Genomic DNA, 19,834 nt, shown 5'->3' on the forward strand with positions numbered 1-19,834 from the left:
AAATAAGTATAATTCAACCAAAGACGATTCTAGAATTTGATGTACAGAGATGTGTACAATTTTCTAACAATAAAAATATCGAGTTTTATGGAAAAAAATACGGAGTAACACACAAACTACTAAAGCAGTAAAATGATAATGATCATATAACATATGAATTTTTCCTATTTTTAGAGGTCTAGACAAGTTTGCATAAATGCATCATTTTCAAGTGAATATAGGGAGTCGAGTTAAATATGAAAGGTTTCAGGTTTGAGCTTATTAATATACGCAAAATTGACCTAACCCGACCTAACTCGGATAACCCGACTCTACCCGATCTGATACCCGAGTTTGACCCGAACTCGCATTAGCCTGACCTGAATGTTTATTGTTACACATTGATTATTTATTCATAAATAACTTAATAATAGTTGACCCGAAAAAGACTCGAACTCAAAATGACCCAAACCCGATCCGAAGTACGCAAATCCGAAATTAACCCGACCCGTTTACAGGTCTACTCACTACTTACCAAGAGCCGAACCCTGATTCGATTCGAAATCCAAATTTGGAGGATAAACATAGTCTAATAGTCCTAATAGGCTAATATATACTCCTCCATAATCCATATGAACTTATTTGTTTCCCTTACCTTTCCAAACCCGAGCCCGAGTTTCTCTATGACTCTAAGTTTGAGCTTGCGTCCGAGTCTGAGTCCGAGTCGGAGTCCGAGTCCGAGTCGGAGTCGGAGTCCGTCTAAGGCCGGATTTGAGTCGGAGTAGATGCCAATATGTCATGGTTCATATCATCGTATGAACGCGTTTGTTCTCTTACCTTTCCAAACAGGAACCAGAGTATTGTCTCATCGTCTTTCCTCCATATTCTTTGCTCTACTCTCTACTCCTCGGCCGCCATTACAACTCCCGTATGCTACTTCCTTTGCCTTTTCTCTCTCATCTGATTCAAATTTCTTCAATTTCACTGTAACATTAATTCCGTTTCCTAATTTCATGTATGTATCTCCTACAACCTTAAGTGATTTCGGTTAATTTGATTTGATTTTGCGAATTTGAACTATCCTTGACAATTTAGGGTTTTTAATTGAGTTCTCAAAGTGTTTCCAGAACAAATTGATTAATCCAACTTTAATTTTAGGATGATTTCATTTTCCAGAACTGAAATCAAGTGTTTTAGATTGAATACCTAAATTTGAATTGTAGATCAACGCTAAATTAGGGTTTTGACATCATCATTGTCTATTTTTTAGCCGTTAGTGAATATTTTCGTATTATCTTTATTTGTTTTGAATGATTGTTGAAAAAACATGAGATCTCAAGGATAATGTGATGCTAGATATCATTGTTGTGGCATGTTTGGTGAATAGTTTGATGGCGTTGTCTGAAGAATTATGAATTTATGATGATATATGTTTTATGTAATGTTATGTCACTTGGTGATGATATTCAGAGTATGGTTTTTTAAATTGCAGATTGTTTGAATAAATTATTAGGGTTCGCGGAGAGTTGAGCTTATTTATTTGATTTTAGTGAGTTCCATTAGTAACTTATGGAAGGAGAAGATGTTATTCCACTTCCCGATGAAAGTGGAATAGATAGAGATGGGGGCGAGGAGTTGAGCCATGAAATTGGGGAGGATGGGGATGGAGTGGGTGTTCCAGCTGGCGAGAGCCTGGGGCGAAGTGTTGACGATGCTGATGTTGAAGAAGGGCAGTATGTTTCATCGACAGATGTCGTTGAGGAAGCTGATTTCGTTAAAGCTGAGAATATCCCAGTCTCGGGTGATGTCACGGCACTTTTAGAGAATGGGTGTTTGAATGATACTGACCTTGAAGAAGGCCAGCTGAGTGATATGGACACTGAAGATGAAACTTTGTCTATATTGCCTAAAAATATCGAAACTGCCACAAAAGTTGATGAAAAAGAAACTCATGTGAAAGCTGATAATCTGCCTTCTGGAAATGGCTGCATGATGGAACCTCCAAGGACAAATGTTGCTTGTATCCTATACGTCTTTCACATCAATAACTTCTCCTGTTTGTTTTTGCGTTTAAGAGGAGTAACAATTACTAATAGCAGATGCGCCACATGATTTTAGCTTAGTTGATTTATCTTATCAGTCTCACTCTATAGATAAATGATTATTTCTGTACTTTTAAGATTTCCGAAGTTTGTAATCCATAATCAAGAAAGCAGCTACCTCAGGTGTTAAGAGGACACGGGCAACATTCGATGAGCAGCAGGCGTCTGTCCAAGTCAAATATTTTGGACTATCAAGGTCTGCTCTTGATGGCTACTTTCTCTGCTTACGTAGTAAAACTTAGAGGACCCAATTTCTGTTAGAGGTGACTTGGAGACAAAATCTTCCTGTTTTCAACACTTACCCGACACTTCCAACCCCCATCCCCAACACTTGAGGAAGGGAGAACCGTTGGAGCATTGGGGTAAATGTTGTTGACCGATTATACTCTGTCCCAAGTTAATAGTGACATTGATTGTAGAGAACGTAAACGTCTAGGGCTATTGTTGCTTTAACATTGAAGCAGTCCTTATACTAATATGTAGGGTTAACCTTTTAGGGGTCACTTTGTACATTTCAGATTAGACGTAGTATATTCAGTAATTGAAGAAAGTATGTTTATCTCATTGTTTTGATACTCATGAATTAGGGAACCAAAGGATATGATGGCTTCGTTGGAACTGTAGATTATGCTTTTAAGGTTGTTGCAATTATTAACGGGGCAGTTCTTGTGCAGAGGAAGTAAACAAAAGCTTGAGGAGCTATTGCGAGAATGGTCAGAATGGCATGCGCAAAATTCTTCTGAAAGACAAGTAAGCCTTCATCTTACTCACTGCTTATTTGTTCCCATCCTTATCGCATGTTACTTCTTTTTGTACATGTAAGTTTATGTTAGGTAGATTGGCAAGATTACAATGTATAGATTATGGTTGTGACGTTCTAATGGCTAGAGTATTAGCTAGTAATTTGGTACGGAGTAGATCTGAATACTTAGCTATCCTTTTGAAGATGGTAAATTAGGGGTTGTTTGCATGCTAACAACCGAATGAATTATGCCAGTTATGCCTGTATATATTGAAAATAAAAGCGAACCCAAATGGTATTCTGTGACTGGCCCAAAATGATTTCCTTCTGAAGAGATAAATGAAGAATATATTCTTCCATCTTAGCCCAATCGGCAACAAGCCTTCCTAGGCTACCGATGCCGCTTCCATTCCAAGCCATTGGCTAGGCCTTGTTTCTGGAGTTACCTTGATACATTGGTATATGGTGGCAGCCTGTTGGAGCTGTCCATCTCTCAGCATTTTTTGTACTCTTCTTAGCAAAGGCCCCATTCCGTTGAAGCATAGTTCCCGAATCTTTTGTAGTTGATAAATTGACACCACACTGCCGACATACTTAATGAGAATAGAGTGAGTCAGGTCAGGTTAGTCAACAATTTATCGAGACTTTAGGTGTGAGACGACTTTGAAAGGAACAATAACTGAATCTTGGTGGCAAGATGTGATGTGGTGTATGAGAGTCAGCCTGTAAACCCCCAACCCCTCCCCCTCCTTTTTGTTATTCACACCTAATTTTATCTTTTGCATATTCTTTTTCTTTTTTCCCTAACGTCTTCTCTAGTTCTTCTACCTTTTTCCTTCCCCCCCCTTCCTTTCTCAGCATAATTTCCTCATTAATCTCTTGCACAACGTTTTGGTTTCTTGTTTATTTTATTCAGGGCCGTCTTGGGATTTTGGGGGCCCCTGTGTGAACTCTAAATATGGGGCCCTATATAACATTTTAAAAAACAAAATTTTTAAAAAGAAGGCAAAAAAGTGTACATAAATGTGGCTGCCAAGGCTTGAACCTGAGATCTAGTGCTTAAAAACCTAAATTCTATCAACCAAGACACTTTCTTTAATTGAACATTTTATGTACTGCACTTATTTATTCTTATTTTTACTTTGTTTTCTAGCCCAAAAATTTGGGGGCCCTGTGCAGCCGCACGGCCCGCACAGGCCCAAAGACGCCCCTGATTTTATTTGTCCTCACTTATTTTTCTCTTCACACCCCTTTTATTTTTAATCCTTAGATTTTTTTCCGAAGCATCCCCTTTTCTTTCTCCTTCTATTCTTGTTTATATCTTAAATGACGTTTCTATTTAAATGTTCATGTTGGCCTACCTCGGAATTAGAGTTTTGTACGTCTGTGCATCATAAGGTTTTGCTGATGGAATTTTTATTTTGTATCACTTGTTCAGGATGAGTATGGAGTGTCAGAAACTGGAGAAGAGACATACTTTCCGGCATTGGATATTGGCACAGGCAAAAATTCTGCAGTGGTGAGTTAATCTTTTTGCATTTTCCCATGCAAAGTTGAGATTTAGGTGAGCTATTTGGCAGTCAATGAGGCTTTTTAAGGATGTTTGGTTGTAAATTTGATTATGGTTTGGATGCTAAGGTTATGCTTGGTAAAGTTATTGGACAAGAAGAGAGAAATATGGATGTAAATGGAATTTAATGGATGATAAAAATAAATTAAAGGAAATAGAAAGTGTCCAAATTATAATTTAAGGCATATTATTAATTGCTACATTTCAATGCTGAAAATATTTCAAGAGTACCGAGGCAGAGGTTTCTGACGCTAAAATCAGGTACATATCCATAATGACAAAAAAAAATGAAATTTGAGGTTCTCAATGCTGGTTAACTTTCCCTTCACTTTCACCATTGATATAGAATGGAGCCAATTATTTTGTCATGTATCGAAAAGGAAACGGGGACGATTTAAATGGGATGGAGGGAGTAACTTGTAGTACTTTTTAGAGTTATCAATATGTTGCTGATGAGGTTTCATGGATGTGTGGATCTCTTAGTGTTCTTCCAACTTTTGAGCTGTGCTAAATGCCTAAATGACTGCTGCTCTAATTTATGCGGAATTTGAGTTACTTGAGCTTCTTTAATTTTACAATCTGAAGAAGGTTTATACACGTTTGTAGTCCTTCTGGTTAGAGAATGAAATAAGGAAGCCAGGCGACAAGGATATTATTCCTGTGGAGGATGCTTCTGTACCCCTTTATGACCGTGGCTTTGCCTTGGGATCGATTTCCGCCGACGGGTCAAGTAACTTGGAGGGGTAAGACTTCTATTTCCCTTTTCCCTGTTCATGTGCTAAATCTCAATGATTCCCATGGCAGTGAAGTACTGAACTACTGAAGTATAATGCGATCATAGGAAGAGCCATCATAGTTACTATATCAATTTTTGTTTACATGATACTATTAACCAATTATTGATCCGGACATCTCAAAAAAGAGCCAGGCTGAGGCTGATTTAAGACATTCTATGTCACATTGGAGATGTTCTTTTTTTCTTCGCTGGCTCGGGCTAGGAGTTTGTCTTGGTCATCAGACACAGCACGTTCTTGAATTTTACTTCTTTTTTGATGGTCGTGTGTGTTAGTAAGAGAGAGTATGGGAAGGAAATGATCTCACAAAATTCAACTAGAGGGATGAGAACACATTGCTACATTCAAGTGGCTGCTTCAATAGCTGACTCTTGTTTAATTCAATTGTTATTTCTGAACTCCCTCTTTTATTTTTATCTTTTTTTTATTTAACTTTTTGATTTTCCTCAATTACTTGTCTGAAAATAATTTACTTATTCTGCTCGGTACCAAATAAGCTAATTTAATTTTCTCCTCTTGAACCGGGCTTTATGAATGCCCACACTGGCTGTAACCTATAACTTTTATTTGTTCTCTTGTGAAGCATCTGTTTTCCAGGTCTCTCTCAAGCCCTTTGCTTCTCTTTGCCTACCTCCTTTAGTTTAGGTTTTTAGTATCCTTCCTGTGCAAATGTCCTTCGCCTTTGTTTCTTTCCAAGTCCTTGATCATTTTTTCTTCCAAAGTATAAACCCAGAACATGTCTCTTCTCCATTCTGGCAACACCAACACTCGGACATTGGTGTGACATTTAAATTCTTCAACTGGAAACATAACAAAAACATGGTATTTTAATAAACGGTCAACTCTGATACCTAGACACATACGTGACGCCATGTCGGATACTTTGCTGTAAATTAGTAAAACCATATATCGCATTCCAGCATACACTCTGCTGCAGTTATATTTTCCTGTAACTGCCTTGGAGCTGGATGGTCAATTACTGCCATCTTTTTTGTTCTGCATTTTATCTTGGGTTGACTGGTGCTGCATACCAACTACCAAGTTGCTAGTTTTAGATCTAAGCATCTCCATCCTTTCATATTTTTTCTTACTATGTGTCACTCCTTTGGTGTCTTTTAATTGATCTTTATGTGTTTGCTGAACCATGCCTTTGCTTGATATAGTAAACTGAATTTGATCTGTGTGTTGTTACTGAATTTAAAATTAAGCTTCTTTAATACAATGTCTTCTCTTTAATTCTCCTTAGGGGCTCAGAATTTTTGGATGCTCCACGATGTTTCAACTGTAGCTCATATAGTCATTCTCTAAGGGAATGCCCAAAACCTAGAAACAATGACGCCGTTAATAACTCCCGCAAGCAGCTCAAGTCAAAACGTAATCAAACAGCGGGTATGCGTAATCCTGTTAGATATTATGAGGACACTCCTTCAGGGAAGTATGAAGGGCTGAAGCCTGGCAGCCTTGATGCTGAAACAAGGCGACTTTTGGGTCTTGGGGTAATAATTCTTCTAGTTCACTGTTTATTGTCCTTTCTTACGTTTTTAAGCTTGTGTTTCTATTACGCTCAAGAGTAGATAGGATAATACTGGAGTGGGTTTCTTTGATTACCAGAAACAGTTGCTTATCTGGTTACAGAATTAGCTCTCATTCATCTAGTTCGTGATGTTAGTAACCTGTTAAGCCTGATAACTTTTTGGGAAGTGGCATTATGATCAGCTTTCTCTCCCTCTTGATGTTGTTTGTTAGTGTTTGGTAAAACTGTCCTTAAATATGGTTTTCTTATTACTTGACAGGAGTCTGACCCACCTCCATGGCTTAATAGAATGCGAGAAATCGGTTACCCTCCCGGATATCTAGGTAGGCATGTGGTAAATCAACTTGTTTAAGTTGTGTTTTTTCCTTCCATTCCTGTCCTTTATGCTCTAGCGATGATAGCTGTGTTACCCCGACTTTCCGATACGGGAGTCGTGTCTGACACATGTCGATTGTCGGATACGGCTATTTTGTGCTATTTTTTCAATTTTTTGGTCTAAAATGAAGTGTCGTGTCGGTGTCGGACATGCGACACGGCAGCTAAGTGATGTCTTGGAGTAACATAGGTATAATGATAGTACTTGTTCCGGTAGGCATATATGCTGGATTGTGAGTGGGTTGTAGATTTTTTTTTTCCGATCATTGTAGACTGTAGACTCCCTGGAAATATGAGCCTTTTGGCCTTTCTCTTGGCTGGGCCTTCCTCTATAGGTGGATAGTGGAGACGAAACATGAATGAAAAGCTATTTAGCCGCCTTCCTCTCTACCCGTTACTGTCTGCAGCTCTGAGTTCCTCGAATTTTCCATTTCATTCTCCTTAGTTTTTAATGTTAGGATTTACAATGGAAATCGGTACTTGAACCTTAGTGGAGAATGGAGATCGTTCTCTAGTCTGAGCAACTGTAAATGTTATTTAGTGTCCCTGACTTGTTTATCGATGAATGAAGGTAATGGGGCCTTTATGAAAGAACAGATAATGTTTGGCTTATGAAGGAATATTGGAAAAATTATTTAAAAAACTGGTGTTTCATACTTTCAAGACGTCACTTTTTTATGTGAGTTTCTTTCTGAAATTGGCAGAGCCAGACGATGAGAATCTTCCTTCTGGGATTACTATCTTTTCTAGTGAGGAAGTTAAAGACGACAAGGAGGATGGTGAAATTGAAGCAGAACTTGATGACACGCCAAAGAAAATGAGTGTAAATTACCCTGGCGTAAATGCCCCAATCCCCAAAAATGCGGATGAGAAAGATTGGGCTGCTCGACCTTCAATTCCCGATCGTAATCGTAATGGCGATTCTGGTCGCTTTACTCATTCCTCGATGGAGCCTAATCGACGCTTTAGGGAGAAAAATAACCAAGATTTCAAAGAGGACGCACTTGGCTTTGATCGATCTTCTCGATACGCATCAAGGTATGGTGATCAAGATTTTAATTCCTCATCCCGAAATCGGAGAGAGGACGATTCTAGACCAAGGAGCCCTACCTATGGACGGTCTACGGGAGAAAGAGGTAGAAATGACCCTTTGGAGTCGGAAGATTCTTTAGCTTACAGCTTATACAGCTCTTTCTCGTATGGTTCTGATGTCAGCAAGGCTGATTATACTCCGAGAAGCAGAGATCGAGAGGATAGACACCGGAGTCGTAGAGAGCGGTAAGTAGGAAGATAGATATATCACCATTTTTCTGAAAGTTTTGACTGGCATAGTTCCTTCTCTTGAAAAACTGTAAAATCAATTAGTAGCCACACCCACAAATTTGTACAGGGTGTTTACGGCTACCAACTCTGTTGTATCAACTGTTTTTCGTGTATGTATCAGTCCGCCTGTGTGCTTTTTCGTTTAATACCGAGTTTTTCATGTAACTTTTACGACTAAAACTAATAATGAATGTGCTATTTTTTTATTTTCTTTTCTTTTTGGTGTAAAATATGCTATAAGTTCAGTTTTCATGAAGATGCATTTTAAACCAAATTCATATAAATTCATATTTGACCTAATAATGAATTTACCACATTGACATTTGCAGAAATATACTGTTCTTTGGGATTAAGACTCTGATGTTGACATTTGCAGAAATATGTGTAACCTTGGTAAGAGGTTGGAGTATGTTTTTACATCGGTAGATTCTTAGGCGCCCTTTTTTGCCTGCCGTTCCTTTTTTCTTTTTGGTGATTCTCGCGATGAATTACATTGAAGTCTAAGCCAGGAAGTCCACAAACAAAGGCGAAGCCGGTGCTATAAGAGCAAGCCCAATGGTAAGCAACAATCAACTAGCTTGGCAAATCAATAAGCTACAACCATTTCAAGCTAGTAAACAATTCCAATGATTTAGTTAGCTTTAATACTAGCTTGATGGGACCCACATGTCAAATTATTTATTGGAACAATTTTTCTATTGGTTGATTGATATTTGTGGGGCCATATAAGCGAAGTAAAGCAATGAAGAACAATGCCTTAATCCAAGCCCAATCTTCATGGCTTCTCCATGGTGTAGAAGAACTAGCTGCACGATTTTAAGAAATTGCAAAGCAGTCCCTGCCTTCACCATTAGACTTGCTCTAAGAGAACATGAGAATAAAAGCTTCAAAAAACAAGTGTAAAAACAACTCAACGCGTGACGACTCCTGAAGAAACAATGAAATTACATAATTTCTTCACCAAATTAGTACTACTCAAGGAGCTTGGAGATGAGCCGAAAATCGGAGACAATCTGAAAAATCGACATATCAAAACGGTTCCTTATCACGTCTATTTGACCATCATCTCTATGAAATCCCGAAGCTTGATCGATCATTATACCCGTCTTAAATTTTTATTTCATCTCCGAAATGCAATATCAACACATTCAGTACTCACACACCCCCAACAACTTAACAAATCACCAAACAAGCTACGACAACATAGAACAACTGACTGAAACACCCAAAACAACTCCAAAAACAGTGAACATCAAACTTTATGTGCTCATTTTCTTCGAAATTCATCTTTGCTCAAACCCTGGAAAATCTTAATAGTTTTTTCGTTCATATCGATTTTATCAATCTATAGAACCTCCTTACAAAAAGACCTTCATTTGCCACATTAAGGTCAAGGCCGAAAGCATCCACTTATTATTCGTAGACTAAAAGAACGGAAAAATTCACGTGGTACCCTCGAACTTTGTCATTTTGCACATGGTACCCAACTTTGTGCTCAAACCCTCTTATGGGTATTTCAAAAAAAAAAAAAAAAAAAAAAAATGCTCGAAAAAAACCATCAAATTATTTACCGTTTGACAAAATTATTTAGCCGAAATCTTCAAAACTCTCTATCTACCAAAATAAAACTCAAGTAATTTGATTAAAACAAGCAAAATTGTAGTTAAGTTGATCATAAACGGGTGGTGGATCGCCCGTTTTGCAAAATAGATTCGGCCCATTGCTCATCAGGAAGGGCAAATCAGGGACCAATGGGCCTAGACTTTGTACGGGAGGCTGGCCAAAAAGGCCAGTCTCCATGCACGGGTTCAAGTACCCAACCGGGTCACCCATAATACCGCTACAACCATTTTCCTCGGTAATGACCGATGATGATTCATTATCGTCACTACTAGTACTACTACTATTATTATCGCTAATACAATTATTAGCGGTCATAATATTAGTAATCATTTTATCATTAATCATACGATCATTCGACAAATTGGACCCACATTTCCCAATTTTTTTAGGGCTCGTGCTCACATTTACGTCCTTCGATTGTGAGGACATACCCGTAAGTTTTTGAACCAAAGACATAAAATCCCTAGGATTTGTATGTATGACCTTGGGAGAATGTGTGTATATAATAACCGGGCCACGTTGGTTGTTGTTGGCTTTATGAGTCGGAATTACGAGCGAGGGCACGGATCTCGAGGACGACGATCGCTTAATTGCATGGGATACCCTATGGACTTTCAAAGGGGAAGATGACATGCCATTATGAAGATTATTATTATTATTGTTGTTTTCTCGTTTCATAATTATATTATATTTCTTGTTATTTAGATAATGATCATATTATATTTTGTGTTCATTAATGGTTGAAATTGTGAGATTTTACCTATATTTATAGAGGGATAAAAACATTTTTTTTTACTTTTTTTTACCAACTATAACCTTCATTTGTTATTGCCGATATTTGCGGTTAAGTTTAGGATTAACATGCGATGAATTTGTGAAATGTAAAACAGTGAGAGAAAGCTGTAACTACTTCACTGGTAAGTAGGAAATAGGACATTTTAGTAAATTTGTGGAAATAACAAACAAATTAAGAGGTTGTTTATAGTCCATTATTAAGTTGATGATAAAGTCTTATGTGAAACCATTATACATGTAAAACTAATAAATAAACGTAATTGAGGATATGCCCGACGGTTATATATTAATCTTTTTGACAATACTGCCCCTATCATTTCCCCCTCCCAAAAACATTTTGCATAACCATTTTCCCCTCCCAAAAAGAAGTTAGAGGACGATTGTTTCGCGCATGGGTATGGGTTTGGAATCAGGAATCATACCTAGGTGGTATCGGGTTGGAACTCCATTCCTCATACCTTGCGTTTGTTTCAATTGTAAGCGGTATGAGTTTGAAATTAAGTAAAAGTTGAAATATATAAAATCCAAGACTTTAATTAATAATTTAAACATATTAAATCATGAAAATAAAGATTTGATCAAATAATTCAATAAAATATTTCATTTTCAATATGTTATTATATTTATTTTCACATTTTTGTTAATCATAATTTGATACATATGGGTATCAATCTCATACCCACTCCTCTTTTTGGGTATGAGATACCCATACCTAGGGATGGCAGTCCCACCCTTACCCTGTGAATATCCATCCACCCGAAATTAAATGGGTGGGATATGGATGACGAATTTTTTTCGAATTTGGGGTAGGATATGGATATGGGTGAATTTAGGGTGGGATATGGATTATCATCCCTCACCCGCTTAACCACCTTGTGGATATCCGAAATTAATATTTATAATTAATTTTTTATTAAGTTAATAATTATTTAGGTCATTAATGATTTTCCTTCACAAGTATATTTTTTTATCAGTAATTTTACTTAATTTTAATATCATAATGTTATTTAGGAAAAGTAAAAAATGGGTTTATGTGGATATTGTTATTTTCACTAATCAAAGTAACTTACTTTTGTTAGTTTAATCAATAATATAACGCGTTGGTGGTTTCTTTGTAGTTGGCGTGCCGTATTTGTATGGTCACTTGCTTTGCAAAAATACTTTGTTGTTGGATATATATTGGGTTGCTATTTGCTAAAACATATTGTTATTTGAATTATGTATGCCTTTTAATTTTATCGCCACAATTTTTTTACGATATATTATCTTTAAATTTTATAAGCTGTGAAAATATCCAACGGGTACCCGCTCCACCCGCTTCACCCGGTGGATATGGATATGGATGGATGAAAAAAATATTAAATGGATGAGGGTGGGATATGGATGACCATAAATTAAATGGATATGGATATGGATATGGCTCCACCCCATCCATATCCCACCCATTGCCATCCCTACCCATACCTCATGAGTTTGAGATATGGGTATGAAACCCCCAAATTCGCTAAACAAATACTTGGTATGAGTTTGACTCATTCCAAATTCATAGCTCATACCTTTAATGAATGAACCAAACACCCCCATAATGGTTATGCAAAATGTTTCCATTTGGAAAATGTAAAAGAAATGAGGACGTTTGAGGTTGCATGAATGCGATAAACGAGACTCCTGCAAAAATCGGATAATTAGGAACAATAGATCAATGGTTGTTATTTGCGGCTTAAATTGAACAAGTTAATTTCTGAAGTGACCCAAAACACATGATAGAAAAATCGAGAGAAAAAGAAACGTGATCCGAAGCTACCTCCCGAACAGCTCAAATTGAAGTGTAATACACGATTTTCGGCATTCCTGGTCCCGGAACAAAACTGGTTGTAAATCACACGAGCAATTCCTCGAGTCAACAAAGCGGCCACATAAATTTTGACAAGTAAATGAAGATCTTTGAGGTTGCATGTATGCGATAAACGAGACTCCTGCGAAAATCGGATAATTAGGAACATTAGATCAATGGTTGTTATTGGAGCTTAAATCGAACAGGGTAATTTCTGAAGTGACACAGGACACATGGTAGAAAAATCGATAGAAAAAGAAACGTGATCCTGAGCTACCTCCCGAACAGCTCAAATTGAAGTGTATAATACACAATTTTCGGCATTCACAAAAATGCCTGTAAATCACACGAACAATTCCTCGAGTCAGACAAAGCGGCCACATAAATTTTGAGAAGCAATTGAAGATCTATGAGGTTGCAAATATGCGATAAATGAGACTCGTGTGAAAATCGAGTAATTAGGAATAATAGATCAATGGTTGTTATTTGGGGCTTAAATCGAATAGGGTAATTCCTGAAATGACCCAGGACACATGGTAGATAAATTGAGAGAAAAAGAAACGTGATCCGGAGCTACCTCCCGAACAGCTCAAATTGAAGTGTATAATACACGATTTTCAGCATTCCAGGGTCACGGAACAAAAATATCCATAAATCACACAGATAATTCCTCGAGTCAGACAAAGCGGCCACATAAATTTTGAGAAGCAAATGAAGATCTTTGAGGTTGCAAATATGCGATGAGACTCGTGCAAAAATCGAATAACTATGAAAAATGGATTAATGATTGTTAATTGAGGCTTAAATCGAATAGGGTAACTCCTAAAGTAACCCACGACACATGGTAGAAAAACCAGCAGAAAGAGAAATGTGACCTAGAACGACCTCCCGAACGGCTCAAATTGAAGTGTATAAATACACGGTTTTCAGGATTCCAAGGTCCCGGAATAAAAATGTTTGTAAATCACATGGACGGTTTATCGGCTTAGATAAAACGGTCACACAAATTTCAAGAAGCAACAGAGAACGTTTAAGGGTGTCGGAATGAGATAAACGAAACTCGTGTGAAAATCGGATAATTAGGAATAGTGGATTAATAATAGTTGTTATAGGGGGCCGAAATTGAATATGGTAACTCCCGAATGACCCAGGACACGTGGTAGAAAAACTGGGGGAAAAATAAATGTGACCTGAAGCGACCACCTGAACAGCTCAAATTGAAGTGTATAATACACAATTTTCTGGATTACGAGTTCCAGAACAAAAATGACCGTAAAATTACATGAACGGTCCTCGAGTAAGATAAAGCGACAACACAAATTTTAAAATGCATCAGAGAACGTTTAAGGGTCTCGAAATGCTATAAACCAGACTCGTGTAAAAATCGGATAATTAGGATTAATGGATTAATAGTTGTTATTTAGGGCTGAAATCGATTAAGGTAACTCCTAAAGTGACTCGAGACAGGTAGTACAAAGACCGGCAGTAAATGAAATGTGACCCTGAGCGACCTCTTGAGTGGCTCAATTTGAAGTGTATAATACACGGTATTCGGGATTAAAGAGTCGCAAAACAAAAATATCCGTTAATCACATGAATGGTTTCTCGAGTCAGATAAAGCGGCCACTTATTTTGAGAAGCAACTGAGGAAGTTCGAGGATACTGGTATGAGATAAACAAGAATCATTCAAAAATCGGATAATTAGTATTTAAGGCTTAAATAGAATAGGGTAACTCCTGAAATGACCGGAACATGTGGTAGAAAAATCGGGAGAAAAAGAAGCGCGGCCCTGAGTAAGCTCCTGAACTGCTCAAATTGAAATGTATAAATAATGCACGATTTTCAAGATTCCAGAACAAAAAAAATTGTAAAACACAAGTACACAATGACGTTTTATCGAGTCAGACAAAACGGCCACATAAATTCTGAGAAGAGAGAACATTTAAGGGTGTCGATATGAGGCAAACGAGCCTCATGCGAAAATCGGATAATTAAGAATAATGGATTAATAGTTGTTATCCGGGGCTGTAATCGAATTGCGTAAATACTGAAGTGACCAAGAACACGTGGTAGAAAAATTGGCAGAAAAGGAAACGTGACCTAGAGCAACCTCCAAAACGGCTTAATTGAAGCACTTGTGCGCGTACGATGTACAAAAACGCCTGCAACTCACAAGTCCAACTGTTGCAGCACAGACATTTTTTTTTAAAAAATAGGATGCAACGACAGCATTAGAAAATTGAAACAAGAACTGTCATTGGAAACAGAACCAAAAAAACTACAAAAAATAAGTTGCAAGTAAATTAGGGTGAAAGATAAAATCAAATGAAAAAATAATTCTAGTGTTTGATCTTAAACTGTTAATACATTCTTAAAAAAAAAAAAAAAAAACAACAGGTTGAATACACACGCCCGCCCATATATCGCTAACACTGCCTGTAAATCTGTAATTGTCCTGCAACATGTCTCAAATGTTGATGCAACATTGCCAAACTCAATTGCTTTTTGCATCAGCTCATCTGCCGAGACACGGGTTTGATCCATAAATGATTGTCTTCTGATGCTGCCTCTTTAACAGGTTCAGTTTCACACTTGAGGCATTTAACATTTCTTCTAAAGTTGAGGAAATTACACCTGCCAAAGGAAAATGATTCTGATTCAGCCGTAGACCATAGCAAAAACGAAGGCCATCTCACAGAGAGAGAGACAATAGGAAAGAAAAGGGGAGTTACCTGGAGCAAACCCATTCCCCTGGATTTAGAGACTCTGGTGGTCGGGTAGTTGTGCACTGGAAACATACCGTTCTTCTTGAAAAATTTAAACTTCCACACCTATTACATAATTATATTTGGTTAGTGAACGAGCAACCACATATCACCAGTGACCGGTAAAAAAAGGAAACAATTCTGCAATCGGGCAGGTCACAAGCCTTCGAAGCATTTCCCCAGAAGCAGGAAAAGGGAAAGGGAAATCGTCGATGAAAGGGCGGACTGAGTGAAATAACTCTGTCGCCTATTCAAGATTAGAGAAACTCACTGAGGGCAATTCCAGTCGCCTTTTTTGAGTTCAATGTGGACACTTTCTTTCTTCTTAGGAACATCCTCCACACAATTTCGGCACTGGGTATTTCTGGCATAATTTAAGTATTTACATCTGCAAGCCAAACAAATGGACTATCAAAGTGAATCAAACAGGAGAATTAAAGAACTCCAAAGCAAGATCAAGCAGAAGGGTAGCCTCTTGTAGCATTGCAAAAATGTCTAAAATACAAAGTACGACGTACTTGTTTAGTTAGCACCTACAGAAACTGAAACCCCGAAGAACTTAATATATCATAAGTGAAATAAGAGATTCATGGGAGATGCCCCAAAATTGTTTGACATAAGGATGTTATGTATAGAATATGGATTATCAACTTATCAGACATCTAGCTAACTTATCACAGTCAAGAATTTTCATTAGGATCAGCACAACTGAAGAATCTCAAGATTAGATTAAAGTTAAAACTAAGAGCAAGAGTAACAGACCCGTCTCATGTCTAGTTACTGCTCTTTCTAACAATTTCTTTGGCATCACCAAATTTATCCCAAACCCTATTCTCTTGACATTTCTTTACTATCAAAAGGAGTCCGTTAGTTAAGAATTTTATATACTTTTGCAGATGTCCAACAAAATATGCCTAAAAGTCTCTTAACACAATCTGTGCTGGCATCACAGACTTACATAAAAGTTCAATTGTAATGGCCAATTTATGAGGATTTATTAAACTTACTTGGGACAAACCCAATCCTGTTTCCGTGTTGCGATGGCTTGAGACACCACAGTAGCAGTCGAATTTACAATTTTTTCCTTCTTATAAGGGATCTCCTCAGTGACTGGACTTTTAGGCGCTTCACTCAAGTCCATTAACATGCTCAGTAATCTTCTGACAGATGATTCAGCCTGCTCATTACTGGTAGTTCTAACGGCCTCAGATATAACCATTGGGTTTAGAGCATACAACAATAAGAGACGCATGATATCCACAGTTCCGACGAGAGAAGAGTCATTCGGCTTTAAGTATGCTCGATCACAAGATTCCCTTAGACTGCATACATCACATACCTGCATTAAATTCAAACAAGTAAACCAAGGAATATTATATTAATACATAGTAATTCACTCAACGCTAGAGACAGTTATAAGTATGCTAGATCATATTTGCTGAGTTGCAAATAAGACGTCTTCTATACAGGAATAGTTGTATAAAGACCGTGTCCTGTTACTCCGAAGTACTCGTAATAGACAAGTAGCAAAACACCTTTGGCTAACACACTAGTCTTAGTAGTCAGCATTTTGCTGATTTTGCAATTATGATACTAGGTTGTTCAAATTCAAATTGATCAGGAGCTTACTGGACTTCACAGATAAAGCTTGGTTCACAACAGAAATCATAGAACACACCAATTTTAAGTTAAATATTAGGATATTTAAAATACAAATTTAGGAGACAAAAAAAATTCAATTTTAAGCGGAATTTTAGGAGCAAATTCATAATAACAACCTGCTGCTTATACACAAATTATGACTCTAAAGATATCAAATAAAGAAGACCTGAAAAGGTAACAAAAACGGAGTGAAATATTTCTTATAAAGGACTTACATTTTTTTCCTCCAAACCTACGTACTCTCTAAGTCGTTTTGCTGAATTAACAACTTTCCGAACAAGTGTAGGACAACCAATCTCCACGACATTTTGAATATCATCTTTTGACAATGACCTACAAGGATTAAGCACAAGGAGAGGTGAGCCTATAAAACCAGCAAAAAGTATGTTGGGGCAACAACAATAATAATCACCATTACAAACAAGCAGCAAAATTAAGAGCAATCCCTTCCCTTTCCCCCTCTTTCCCTTTCTTGATTCTCTTACCATTTGAAGAAACAAACGCCCCCTTAGAGTTAGTAGGCTCTACAAATTGTTAATTTGTGCACTCTCGGCAAGTGTGACCTTATGCATTTTGCCATCCACAAAAATTTGTGCATTTTTTCTTATACTAAGTACGCCCTCACTCATTTTGTCATTTCCTCACCCTCCTGGACCGTTTGTTCATCGATGAAGTGCTAAATCACCATTACAAACAAGCAACATCTCCATTATCACCTTCACTATCACTAACATGTCTCCATTCCAAACTTCACCACCACCTATTGAGGTCCTACCCAAAATTTTTCCTTATCATACATTCATACCGTCAAAATTCACTACGATTTCCTTTTTCTTTTAGACTTAACTGTGGTCTAGGTAGCACGGACACTCCTCCTCATCAGTCGTCCTGTGCCCGACACCGTGTCGGACACCGACACTCATCGGATACATGCGGCGGACACGCCTGCCTAAATGTATCGGATACCTAAAAATGAAGAATGAGATGTCGAAAAACTGAAAGAGATTGATTAGAAGACGGATTTGAGTGGGAAATGAGAATAAGTTGTAGTTTAAGTCAAATTTTACCTTCAATTATTTAAATTTAATACCAAATACATTTACAAAAATAAAATGATATGTTAATTATAACTATTAAATATATATTTTATTAAATTTAAATAACATGTCCCGTATACTCAATTTTATGGGATGCTCCAGCTCAATTCTACCCTTCACCTTAGTTCAGATAGTTTCAGTCCAAAAGCACTCCAGCTCAATTCTACCCTTCAGTTCAGATAGTTTCAGTCCAAAAGGACGGGCACAAAATACAACTAAAAATTCAGCCAAACAAAAGAACAAGTAATAAAAAAAAAAAAAATTGAAAAAAAAACCAAGAGATAAGATAAGGAACAAACTTGAAAACGTCGAAACGGTCACGAGCAAAGCTGAGACAAGGATTTTTCAAGAGCTTAACATCTCCGTAAACCAATTCGTCAACGCCATCACCAGAAGAAGAATTGGGGAAGTAACCGCGAGATTTTAATCGGTCGACGAAGGATACCCATTCCGGCCATGGATGCGGCGGCGGCGGCGACGGAGACGACAGAGACTGCGGCGATACGGTGGCGGAAGTGGTGCAGACGCGGGAGAAAATTAAGGGTTTAGGGATTGAGGGTTTAGCGGTGAAATGGAAGAGAGAGTGTGGTGTTGTGGTTCGGAGAAACATGGCTAGTCAAGTTAGGTTCGAGTTTTCGACACTTGATTTATGATAGTTTAGATTGGATTAGATATTCAGAAGGAAGGAGCTCGTTTTCCTTCCTTCTTGAATACTGGTGGAGTCTAGATAGTACGGACGCTCTTTTTAATCTCCCGTTTTGTGTTGGACACAACATTCGTTGAATATATGGGGACACGTCTAAATGTATCGGATACTTATAAACGAGGAATGAGATGTCAAAAGGAAAAGATTGATTAGAAGACGAATTTGGGTGGGAAATAGAATAAGTTATAGTTGAAGTCAAATTTTATCTTCAATTATCTAAATTTAATATCAAATACATTTACAAAAATAAAATGATACGTTAATTATAACTTTATACAGTAATATATATATTTTATTAAATTTAAATAACGTGTCTCGTGTCCTAAATTTCATGGGATGACCTAGTACCTAGAGTTGAACTTGTGTCGTGGAACATTGGGTTAGCACGGGCGATTGTTGGTGCGATACGATATGATGGCCAGTTGGGTTGGCTTTGACGATTAAATTAGTCAAACGGTAGCAAACAGATTTGGGTTAATGGGCTATGGACTTATGGGTCCTAATCAAATGTATTAAAAGTTATTAGATTGAAGGATCTGTAGTAGTTGGATCGAAGGAAAAGGTGACGACAAAATAGTTGGATCGTTCCAATAAAAGGTCTAGGTCACTCATAAATTTGAGAGCGTTCAAATTGCACCCAAAGCGACTAGACTACAATTGTCGTTTGACTAGACCCACTTTTTGTAGTGTCAAGATTTGTAAATCCTAACATGGGACTTGATTGACCCAAACCTGAAATTGCTCGTCAATTAGGGTCGAAACCTTACCCGAGCCGCTCGACTAGGGTTGTAAATGGGCTGATTTGAGCTTGAGCTCAGATGGGCCCGGGCTCAACTCGGCTCGGTATCTTGTGATCCCGCCACCCGATTTTCCCAGCTGGGCCATGGTACACCACCAGCACGAGGCACTCATCGTTGCGAGTGCATGTTCCA

The 19,834-nt window shown here is 37.7% G+C and overlaps 2 protein-coding genes across 4 annotated transcripts; one reads left to right on the plus strand and one right to left on the minus strand.

Moving 5' to 3' along the window:
- The first annotated feature begins 781 nt into the window (after window positions 1-781).
- Window positions 782-8,565, plus strand: LOC141595676 (uncharacterized). 3 transcript variants are annotated; one of them, XM_074415641.1, is made up of 9 exons: window positions 782-907; window positions 1,472-1,999; window positions 2,193-2,277; window positions 2,756-2,831; window positions 4,262-4,342; window positions 5,000-5,136; window positions 6,434-6,683; window positions 6,981-7,044; window positions 7,801-8,565. In XM_074415641.1, the coding sequence occupies exons 2-9, from the start codon at window positions 1,549-1,551 to the stop codon at window positions 8,376-8,378; spliced, it is 1,722 nt and encodes a 573-aa protein (XP_074271742.1). In that variant the 5' UTR covers window positions 782-907; window positions 1,472-1,548; the 3' UTR covers window positions 8,379-8,565. The 3 variants fall into 3 exon arrangements, with proteins under 3 accessions (XP_074271742.1, XP_074271753.1, XP_074271747.1); XM_074415652.1 differs by having other exon boundaries at window positions 2,196-2,277; XM_074415646.1 differs by having other exon boundaries at window positions 896-994.
- A 6,338-nt stretch (window positions 8,566-14,903) lies between these two features.
- LOC141595713 (zinc finger protein VAR3, chloroplastic-like) lies at window positions 14,904-18,862 on the minus strand. The gene is made up of 6 exons (XM_074415679.1): window positions 18,496-18,862; window positions 17,315-17,432; window positions 16,445-16,776; window positions 15,709-15,825; window positions 15,405-15,503; window positions 14,904-15,306 (listed from the first exon to the last, which is right to left on the minus strand). The coding sequence occupies exons 1-6, from the start codon at window positions 18,804-18,806 to the stop codon at window positions 15,183-15,185; spliced, it is 1,101 nt and encodes a 366-aa protein (XP_074271780.1). The 5' UTR covers window positions 18,807-18,862; the 3' UTR covers window positions 14,904-15,182.
- Window positions 18,863-19,834: the final 972 nt, after the last annotated feature.

Source organism: Silene latifolia, chromosome 1, assembly GCF_048544455.1.
Source record: "Silene latifolia isolate original U9 population chromosome 1, ASM4854445v1, whole genome shotgun sequence".
Lineage (NCBI taxonomy): Eukaryota > Viridiplantae > Streptophyta > Magnoliopsida > Caryophyllales > Caryophyllaceae > Silene > Silene latifolia.

Excerpts from the sequence above, each read along its gene's own strand:
- LOC141595713 (XM_074415679.1), bottom strand. The coding sequence starts at position 18,806 with ATGTTTCTCCGAACCACAACACCACACTCTCTCTTCCATTTCACCGCT. Across the intron at positions 15,826-16,444 it reads CAGGATTGGGTTTGTCCCAA|ATGTAAATACTTAAATTATG; the intron begins GTAAGTTTAATA and ends TTTGGCTTGCAG. Across the intron at positions 15,504-15,708 it reads GGCGACTGGAATTGCCCTCA|GTGTGGAAGTTTAAATTTTT; the intron begins GTGAGTTTCTCT and ends ATTATGTAATAG.
- LOC141595676 (XM_074415641.1), top strand. The coding sequence starts at position 1,549 with ATGGAAGGAGAAGATGTTATTCCACTTCCCGATGAAAGTGGAATAGAT. Across the intron at positions 4,343-4,999 it reads CAGGCAAAAATTCTGCAGTG|TCCTTCTGGTTAGAGAATGA; the intron begins GTGAGTTAATCT and ends ACACGTTTGTAG. Across the intron at positions 5,137-6,433 it reads GGGTCAAGTAACTTGGAGGG|GGGCTCAGAATTTTTGGATG; the intron begins GTAAGACTTCTA and ends AATTCTCCTTAG.